General features: G+C 44.9%; 1 protein-coding gene across 1 annotated transcript in view; it reads left to right on the forward strand.

The window, feature by feature from the left end:
• Positions 1–10,000, forward strand: part of erbb2 (erb-b2 receptor tyrosine kinase 2) — a 41,367-nt gene that overhangs the window by 28,282 nt on the left and 3,085 nt on the right. Inside the window, 12 exon segments of the mRNA XM_042704041.1 lie at positions 190–322; positions 978–1,074; positions 1,468–1,622; positions 3,074–3,118; positions 3,707–3,845; positions 4,648–4,770; positions 5,314–5,412; positions 6,121–6,306; positions 7,155–7,310; positions 7,925–8,000; positions 8,579–8,725; positions 9,291–9,388. Of these exon segments, the coding sequence (XP_042559975.1) occupies positions 190–322; positions 978–1,074; positions 1,468–1,622; positions 3,074–3,118; positions 3,707–3,845; positions 4,648–4,770; positions 5,314–5,412; positions 6,121–6,306; positions 7,155–7,310; positions 7,925–8,000; positions 8,579–8,725; positions 9,291–9,388 (1,454 nt within the window).

The raw sequence follows: 10,000 nt of genomic DNA on the forward strand, positions 1-10,000 counted from the left end.
TGTCATAGATAAGCACACCACCTCACTCACCAGTCTCCCTTGTGCCATGCCATGGTATTCGGCCATTAATGCCATTTCCTCAAATGTATACATTACAATTTTTATAAAACATTGTTGCGTAATATTATATATGTCTATAAAGGATGAATAATAATATTCTAATACTGCTCTTCCTGTCTCCTTAAACAGAGGCTGAGGGTCATGTGTGCCACGCCCTGTGTGGGGAGGGGGGGTGTTGGGGTCACGGGCCAGACCAGTGTGTGGAGTGTGTGTCCTTTCAGCGCGGAACCGAGTGTGTGGAGGAGTGCAACATCTTTGAAGGGTTAGAACAAGAGAGTGTGTCACACACACACTTATACACAAACACACACACAAAGACAAACACACACACTTATACACAAACACACACACTTATACACAAAGACAAACACAGTGAGATTGAGGTTCACAAATGCACACTCGCTGTCATATACTCGCTATACATACTCACTCACACACACTTATACACGAAGACAAACACGGTGAGATTGAGGTTCACATATGCACACTCGCTGTCATATACTCGCTATACATACTCACTCACTCACACTGTAATGCATGGACAAGGTCCCACAGACAAGCATACGACGATCATTCATAACATTACACAGACACATATGCTCAGACACTGGCACACACACACACACACACACATGCCAACACTCACGCACGCATACACGCAAGTAAGCAAGCATCTTTCTCTTTTCAGAGATATACACACAGACACACACAGACACACACACACACACACACACACGCATACACGCAAGTAAGCAAGCATCTTTCTCTTTTCAGAGATATACACACAGACACGTGCGTGCACACACACAAACTATTTCACAACTGCCTGAGAACTGCAAGTGTTAAAATCGAATCAGTCGAACTGGCTAAGCAGTGAGCGAAAGACAGAAAGTAACTGTTGTGTTGTCTGTTTTCAGATCTGTGCGGGAGTTCACTTACGAAAACCAAACTCGCTGTGTTCCCTGTCACTCAGAGTGTCAACCAATCAATGGTTCAGCTTCCTGTGATGGCCCGGTGTGTATAAATCGACACAGCATGTTTTTCTATGAATCAAACAATCAATTGTCCATCCATCCATGTATTTATCCATCCACCCATCAATCTTTCTATCCATCCATCCATCCACCCATCAATCTTTCTATCCATCCATCCATCCACCCATCAATCTATCTCACTATCAGTCAGTCAGTCCCAGAAGCAAACAAACAAATTCATTATTATTATATGAATTAAAGCGATTACAGTGAATTAAAACATTATTATCTCCCATACTTCGATGGCATGTAAAGTCCGATCGTAAAAGCAGGGTTGTCTCCCTCTGTCCATCATCACCGACTACCTGTGTCGTCTCTGCGTCTCCACGTACCTGTTTATAACTGAGCCTGCTTTTCCCTGTGTGAACCCTAGGGGGCGCATCAGTGCCTGGAGTGTCTGAATGTGCAGGACGGTGCCATGTGTGTGCCCAAATGCCCCAGTGGCAATAAGGAGGACCAGCACATGGTGTGGAAGTACCCTAATGCCACTGGGCACTGCCAGTCCTGCAACACCAACTGCACCATGTCGTGAGTCACTGTAACATCCACCCCACACATAAGATCTGCATCAGCCTATCTACCCCACACAAAAGATCTGCATCAGCCTATCCACCACACACATAAGATCTGCCCCACACATAAGAGCTGCCCCAACCCATCCACCCCATACATAAGATCTGCCCCACACATAAGATCTGCCCCAACCTATCCACCACACACATAAGATCTGCCCCAACCTATCCACCACACATAAGATCTGCCCCAGCCTAGCCACCACACATATAAGATCTGCATCAGCCTATCCACCCCATACATAAGATCTGCCCCAACCTATCTACCCCATACATAAGATCTGCATCAGCCTATCTACCACACACATAAGATCTGTATCAGCCTATCTACCCCACACATAAGATCTGCCCCAGCCTATCCACCACACACATAAGATCTGCCCCAACCTATCCACCACACATAAGATCTGCCCCAGCCTATCTACCCCACACATAAGATCTGCACCAGCCTATCCACCCCATACATAAGATCTGCACCAGCCTATCTACCCCACACATAAGATCTGCCCCAACCTATCTACCCCATACATAAGATCTGCACCAGCCTATCTACCCCATACATAAGATCTGCACCAGCCTATCTACCCCACACATAAGATCTGCCCCAACCTATCTACCCCATACATAAGATCTGCATCAGCCTATCCACCACACATAAGATCTGCCCCAACCTATCCACCACACAAAAGATCTGCACCAGCCTATCTACCCCACACAAAAGATCTGCACCAGCCACCACACAAATAAGATCCACCCCATACATAAGATCTGCCCCAACATATCTACTTCACACAAATCAATCCCCCCTATACATAAGATCTGCCCCCAACATATCTACCCCACACATAAGCGTATCCCAACATATCTACCCCACGCATAAGCGTATCCCAACATATCTACCCCACACATAAGCGTATCCCAACATCACGGATCATTGTTATATCAGCTGTGCGGTCATATCATATTACCACCTTGCCTCCCATGTGTTAAAGGCACATACTGCAGAGAGGAAGAGTAAAAGATTTCCACCATTTAAGAGGCAATCTGTGATTCAAATGACACCCCTCTCCTCCGTGCTCCTGAAGCAACGTGTTGATTGGCTGGTAGAGTGGTGCATGGCTCGTTCTGAAGCACTTTGTTTTAGCCAGGGCTGTAAGTGAACACAAGAGTTTGATAGATAGATAGATGGATACTTTATTAATCCCGAAGGAATTAATGTGTTTGAGCCCACACAAAGAATTTTGCTGAATTTGACTTGAATCAGAATCGCGTGCTCTCCCTTTAAATGTTTTGTACTGCAGAAGGTACGAGTAAAAGCGTCTACCATTCATTTGTTTTCCAAAGCGAGGCTTCAGTTTGACATGACCTGGCTGACACATATGAGTAAACCCACTTGCTTCTTCTCAGGTGTCCGCTGGATGAGCGTGGCTGTCCCATCGCAGTGAAAACCGGGTAAATATACACTTGGAATCAGCTGATCACAGTCATAGAAATCCTCCATTTTTAGTGATTCACTGCAGTAGTTCAGTTAGCCCTGCAGTTCATAGCGCTGTGTGTTTTACTAATTAGAAGCGTGGGGGTTACAAAGAGTGGCCCATACATAAGATCTGCCCCAGCCTATCCACCACACATATAAGATCCATCAGGCAACCTTAATCATACGTACATTATAGTAACTGATTTTGGGGCCGGTCTGGCTCAGATCTGGCAACCGAAATCATACATGCATTACAGTAACTGACTTTGGGGCTGATCTGGCAACCGAAATCATACATGCATTACAGTAACTGACTTTGGGGCCGATCTGGCAACCTAAATCATACATACATTACAGTATGTTACATTACAACTTGAAAACATGGCAATTTTTTTCCTCCTTGCCAACATGTATTAGAAAGTAAGAACTGAAAAAGAGTGCTTCTACCATGTTGTTGTTTTGTACTGAAAAGTAGGACCTCATAGATCAGATGCAGCTAAACAAAGTGATAAAGTCAACACTGAGGGAGTGGTCTAACGGTCATCTCCATGGTAACCTCACAGGGCAGGCACCTCCATCGCAGCAGCAGTGGGTGGAGTTCTGCTCTTCTTCATCCTGTTGGGTCTGCTGGTGTTCTACATGCACCGCCAGAGGCACCGCAAGAAGAAGGAGAACATGAGGAGGATCATGCAGGAGCATGAGGTCAGACTCACAAAGCATGATGGGAAATGTAGTTCATGTTTTAGTTTTTGCACACTGAATATAGTAATTAGGGCTGTCAGCGTTAACGCGTTAATCTATGCAATTAATGCGGCCGCGATTAACGCGATAAAAATTAGCTTTAGAAGGTATACAGCAAGTTACTATTAGATTCATTACACCAAGAATCAGAGCAACAACCGATTACAACACAGCTGCCTAATAAGTGCTAACATCTGCCACCAACTGGGTAATGAATGAATGGTGTGCTAACGGTCACGTCGAGGGGCACCATTGTGTTTAAAAAGAAATACAATTAAACAACAGTGTCTAAAATTCACACTGTATGAAGTGATTACTCGTTAATTTATAAGATGTAGTCTTAAGAAGAAAAACAAACTTTTAATTGCGATTAATCGCGATTAATTAATTTCAAAATGTGCGATTAATTAGTTAATTTTTTTTAATCGATTGACAGCCGTAATAGTAATGCGTCTGGAGTGGAAAGGATTGGTAGGAGTTGTAGAACTTTTACTGTAACATGGACTTTGCTTATATTTTATAAGGGATATGTCCACCTCCAGAATTCTAACCCACATAAATATGGCTGCTATAATTGACACCATTCACTCACTTTCACTCAAGTAAAACTAACTAGTATGAATCTCTAGTCTTTTTTTTTTTTACCTTTTTCACTATGACCATGTGATTTCACCATGAACCAGCACAAAGCAGCCTGGCGACGGACCAGTAATCAGATCATCAGATAACGGTTTTCTGCTTTTCCTTTGTCCTCGCTGCGCAGCTGGTGGAGCCTCTGACCCCGAGTGGAGCCACGCCCAACCAGGCCCAGATGCGCATCCTGAAGGAGACGGAGCTCAAGAAGCTCAGGGTCCTCGGCTCCGGAGCCTTTGGAACCGTCTACAAGGTCAGAGGTCACTGCTGTTAGCAACAGACCCACTTCATGTGTGAGGGTTTCCATAGTAACAGGCAGGTGGTCAGCCAGTGGATGTTGGACAGTACAGATGGGTCCTGATTTCATTGACGGTCAACGAGCAAAGCACTAAACTAAACTACAGCTACCGTGAAGTGTGTTAGCATGCTTAGGATCTTGCTCATGGTATTATTTGACACATAAGAGAATATTTCAGTCAATGGGAATGTCTGTTAAATAGTATTACATTAAGTTATACTGTATCATTGTACCCTCAGCCTAAGCAGACTATGCCTCGCTAGATATGTAGTTAACTGTGTGTGTGTGTGTGTGTGTGTGTGTGTGTGTGTGTGTGTGCGTGTATGTGTATGTGTATGTGTATGTGTGTGTGTGTGCGTGCGTGCGTGCGTGCGTGCGTGCGTGCGTGCGTGCGTGCGTGCGTGCGTGCGTGCGTATGTGCGTGCGTGCGTGCGTGTGTGTGTGTGTGTGTGCGTGTGTGTGTGTGTGTGTGTGTGTGTGTGTGTGTTCTCTATGTAGGGAATCTGGGCCCCAGATGGAGAGCATGTGAAGATCCCAGTGGCCATAAAGGTTTTGCGTGAGAACACCTCACCCAAGGCCAACAAAGAGATCCTGGATGTGAGTCTGTCTGTCTGTCTGTCTGTCTGTCTGTCTCTCTGTCTGTCTGTCTCTCTGTCTCTCTGTCTCTCTGTCTGTCTGTCTCTCTGTCTGTATGTCTGTCTGTCTGTCTGTGAGAACACCTCACCCAAGGCCAACAAAGAGATCCTGGATGTGAGTCTGTCTGTCTGTCTGTCTGTCTGTCTGTCTGTCTCTCTGTCTGTCTCTCTGTCTGTCTGCCCTTTCTCTCTGTTTTTCATTCAGCGGCACGTTATGCACATCCGCCATTTTGGCTCTACACTGAGCCAGTTTCACTTTCACTGAAGGAGGCAGCAGGGGTAGCAAGCCCCATTGCACTTGATATACAGTAGTAGATTGTGCCTATCCACAATTTGGCACTAAATTATCCCACCCTGTTCTCCTTGCAGTAGGCATGTAGGATGGTGTGTGTTTGGTGTTCATCTCTGTTCTCTCTCTTCTACTTTATTTTATTGACAAAGCACTTTGAATTTTCTCTCTTCTACTTTATTTTATTGAGTACTTTTGATTGAAAACTCAATAACGTATTGAGCACTTTGACTTACCAGTGTGTATGAATTGTGCTACATGCCTTGCCTTGGTACATAGCAGCATGTTGTGCTTCACGGCCATTTTGGCTCTAAGCCGACAGCATGTTGTGCTTCACTGCCATTTTGGCTCTAACCCGACCGCATGCTGCTTTCCCCACAGGAGGCGTATGTGATGGCGGGTGTTGCCAGCCTGTACGTGTGTCGTCTCCTGGGCATCTGCCTGACGTCCACCGTGCAGCTGGTCACACAGCTCATGCCCTACGGCTGCCTGCTGGACTACGTGCGGGAGAACCACGAGTACATCGGCTCGCAGTCGCTCCTCACCTGGTGTGTGCAGATCGCCAAGGTGAGTCCACACCCAGCCAGGTGGCACACTCATGGGCCTGTGAACACAATAGATCAATATGTATCACTATGGTGATGTCATACGTATATATACATATGGGTTTCCTTGTCAAGCTGGCCCAGTTAGTCAGATACAACACATGTGTGTGTGTGTGTGTGTGTGTGTGTGTGTGTGTGTGACTGAGTGAGTGTGTGAGTGAGTGACTGACAGAGTGATTGACTGACTGATTAAGTGTGTGAGTGACTGAGTGAGTGTGTGAAAGTGTGTGTGAGTGAGTGAGTGTGTGTGTGTATAATATGTTACTGTGGTGAGTCTTCGTAAGGATAAAGTTGTGATTGTGTCGATGGCTATAGTGAGACTTGCAATGTTACACTTAGGTGTCGATACCGGTAAGGTGACTAATGTTGCTAAATTGTGTTACTGTGAATGTTAAACAGGGTGTTATTTGACCAACCCAAATTGTGGGTTTTCAGGAAAACATGACCTGGCAGTAACAAAGAGGGTCCACACATTGTTGTCTACTCTGAAAAAATAAAAATATATATATAAACTATTTAGCAAGAAACACCACGTATCGGCCAGCTTCCTTCTTCAGGTGTTCAAGCTGACCTTCAGCTGACTTTACCCTCCATATAATCTACACAACCTCCCTGTGGTCTGGAGGGGAAACATCCCAGATCATTTGTGATGATGCTCAGCTGGTGTTTACTTCCGATCTAGTAGTTGATGATGTTGTTTCACAGCACTCTGTGGCTTGTGTGTGTGTGTGTGTGTGTGTGTGTGTGTGCGTGTGTGTGTGTGTGTGTGTTTGTGTGTGTGTTTGCGTGTGTGTGTGTGTGTGTACACAGGGCATGAGCTACTTGGAGGATGTGAGGCTCGTGCACAGAGACCTGGCTGCCCGGAACGTTCTAGTAAAGAGCCCCACCAACGTTAAGATCACAGATTTTGGTCTGGCCAGGTTGCTGGACATTGACGAGACGGAGTACCACGCGGATGGAGGAAAGGTAACAGCTTTCACATTGACATCATACGTTTTTATTTTTCAATCAACAACATGAACAAACATGTAAACATAAACATGATACGTTTTTATTTTTCAATCAACAACATACATATTTTTCAAACAAGTACATACATGTAAACATATTTTTGTTTTGAAAAATATCAATATATAGACACACTAATGCAGAAGAAAATAATAACTGTGTTAAGACAAATGCCTTAATCATTTGCACAGTACTGCATTTTTTAAATCATATTTTGATTTGATAACTGTGTGAATGTGATCCTGCCAAAGTGAAGGATGAGTTAAAGTAAACTACGTGTCTATTGAAATATTATAGTCTATCATAAACTAGAGGCAACTCTTGAACCTAAACATAACCCTTCCCAGGAAACAAGAGTTAGACAGTAATCTTGATCCAAGAGTTTCGGTTTATGTTCAAGACACTAATGTGATCACCTTTTTTTTTCTCTCTCTCTCTCTCCCCCTCTTTCTCTCGCTCTCTTTATCTCTCTCTTTCTCTCTCTCTCTCTCCCCCCCCCCTCTCTCTGTCTGTGTGCGTGTGTGTGTCTGTGTGTGTGTGTGTGTGTGTGTGTGTGTGTGTGTGTGTTTTAGGTTCCCATTAAGTGGATGGCCTTGGAGTCCATCCTCCACAGGAAGTTTACCCATCAGAGTGACGTCTGGAGCTACGGTCAGTTGTTTCCTGTTTCCAGCTTATTTACTTAACACACATAACACATCAAACACTGTCCTGTGTTCTTGGTAGGGAGAATTCCTCCTTTGTTAGTTTACAGTGCAGACTCACACACACACACACACACAGACACACACACAGACACACACACACACACACACACACACAAATCGAATATACACACACACACACACACACACACACACACACAGACACACAGACACACACACACACACACACACACACACAGAGACACACAGACAGACAGACAGACAGACACACAGACAGACACACAGACACACAGACAGACAGACAGACAGACAGACAGACAGACAGACAGACAGGCACGCACACACGCACACAGACTAAACATCCAGTAGTTAGTGTTCAGACACACGTGTTTGTGTGTGTGTGTGTGTGTGTGTGTATTTGTACATCAGTACATCAGCTTATGTGTGTGTTTGTTTGTGTGTCTCCGTACACGTGGTAGTTTGTGTGTTTGTAAGTACATCTGCTTGTGTGTCTCCTTATACGCGTTTGTGTGTGTGTGTGTGTGTGTGTGTGTGTGTTTCCAGGTGTTACCGTGTGGGAGTTGATGACCTTTGGAGCTAAGCCCTATGACCAGCTTCCTGCGCGGGACATCCCCGAGCTCCTGGAGGGGGGAGAGAGGCTCCCCCAGCCCCCCATCTGCACCAAGGAGCTGTACATGATCATGGTCAACTGTGAGTCACCGCCATTCACACATCAAGCCCACGCTAGTGTTAGCGCCTGCACCGCCATCCGGATCAGATCAGGGCCAAATCCATCAAACACACACACACACACACACACACACACACACACACACACACACACACACACACAAACACACACGAACCACACAAACACACACACACACACATAGACCCACATCAAACCCATGCTAGTGTTAGCGCCTGCACCGCCATCACACATCAAACCTCCGCTAGTGTTACAGTTAGCGCCTGCACCGCCATCACACATCAAACCCACGCTAGTGTTACTGTTAGCGGCTGCACCACCATCACACATCAAACCCATGCTAGTGTTAGCGGCTGCACTGCCATCACACATCAAACCCACGCTAGTGTTAGCTACCATATCTATACCACAGTTACCATAGTTACTCGTGGGACTTCACTGTTTGTGTGATCTTCCCCTTACACAGTTACCATAGTTACTCGTGGGACCACTCTGTTTGTGTGATCTTCCCCTTACATAGTTTCCATAGTTACTCGTGGGACCACTCTGTTTGTGTGATTAAAATAGGCTGGAAAATTGACCCGGAAAGCCGACCCAGGTTTAAGGAGCTGGTGACTGAATTCGGTACAATGGCCAAAGACCCTGCCCGCTACGTGGTCATTCAGGTTAGTGTGTGTGTGTGTGTGTGTGTGTGTGTGTGTGTGTGTTCATGTATTGTTATTGTCAAAAGTGTATGTGTGTTTGTGTGTGTGTGTGTGTGTGTTCATGTATTGTTATTGTCAAAAGTGTATATGTGTGTGTGTGTGTGCATGTACACTTGCTGAAGAGGGCACTACAGTGAAATGTACACGTATTTCAGATGTTCAATTCAAAACATTTAAGGAAGTGCAGGCTTTTCTTTCTTCCTGTTTATGTCTGTGCATGTGTGTGTGTGTGTGTGTGTTTGTGTATGTTTATTGTAATTGTCATACATAATTGTCTGTGTCTGTGTGTGTGTGTATGTGTGTGTGTGTATGTTTATTGTAATTGTCATACATAATTGTCTGTGCATGTGTGTGTGTGTATGTGTGTGTGTGTTTGTGTATGTTTATTGTAATTGTCATACATAATTGTCTGTGTCTGTGTGTGTGTGTATGTGTGTGTGTGTATGTTTATTGTAATTGTCATACATAATTGTCTGTGTGTGTGTGTGTTTATTGTGATTGTCATACATAATTGTCTGTGTGTGAGTGTTTATCATACATAATTGTCTGTGTGTGTCTGTGTGTGTGTCTGTG

The sequence above is a fragment of the Clupea harengus genome, unplaced genomic scaffold (genome assembly GCF_900700415.2).
Source record: "Clupea harengus unplaced genomic scaffold, Ch_v2.0.2, whole genome shotgun sequence".
NCBI lineage: Eukaryota > Metazoa > Chordata > Actinopteri > Clupeiformes > Clupeidae > Clupea > Clupea harengus.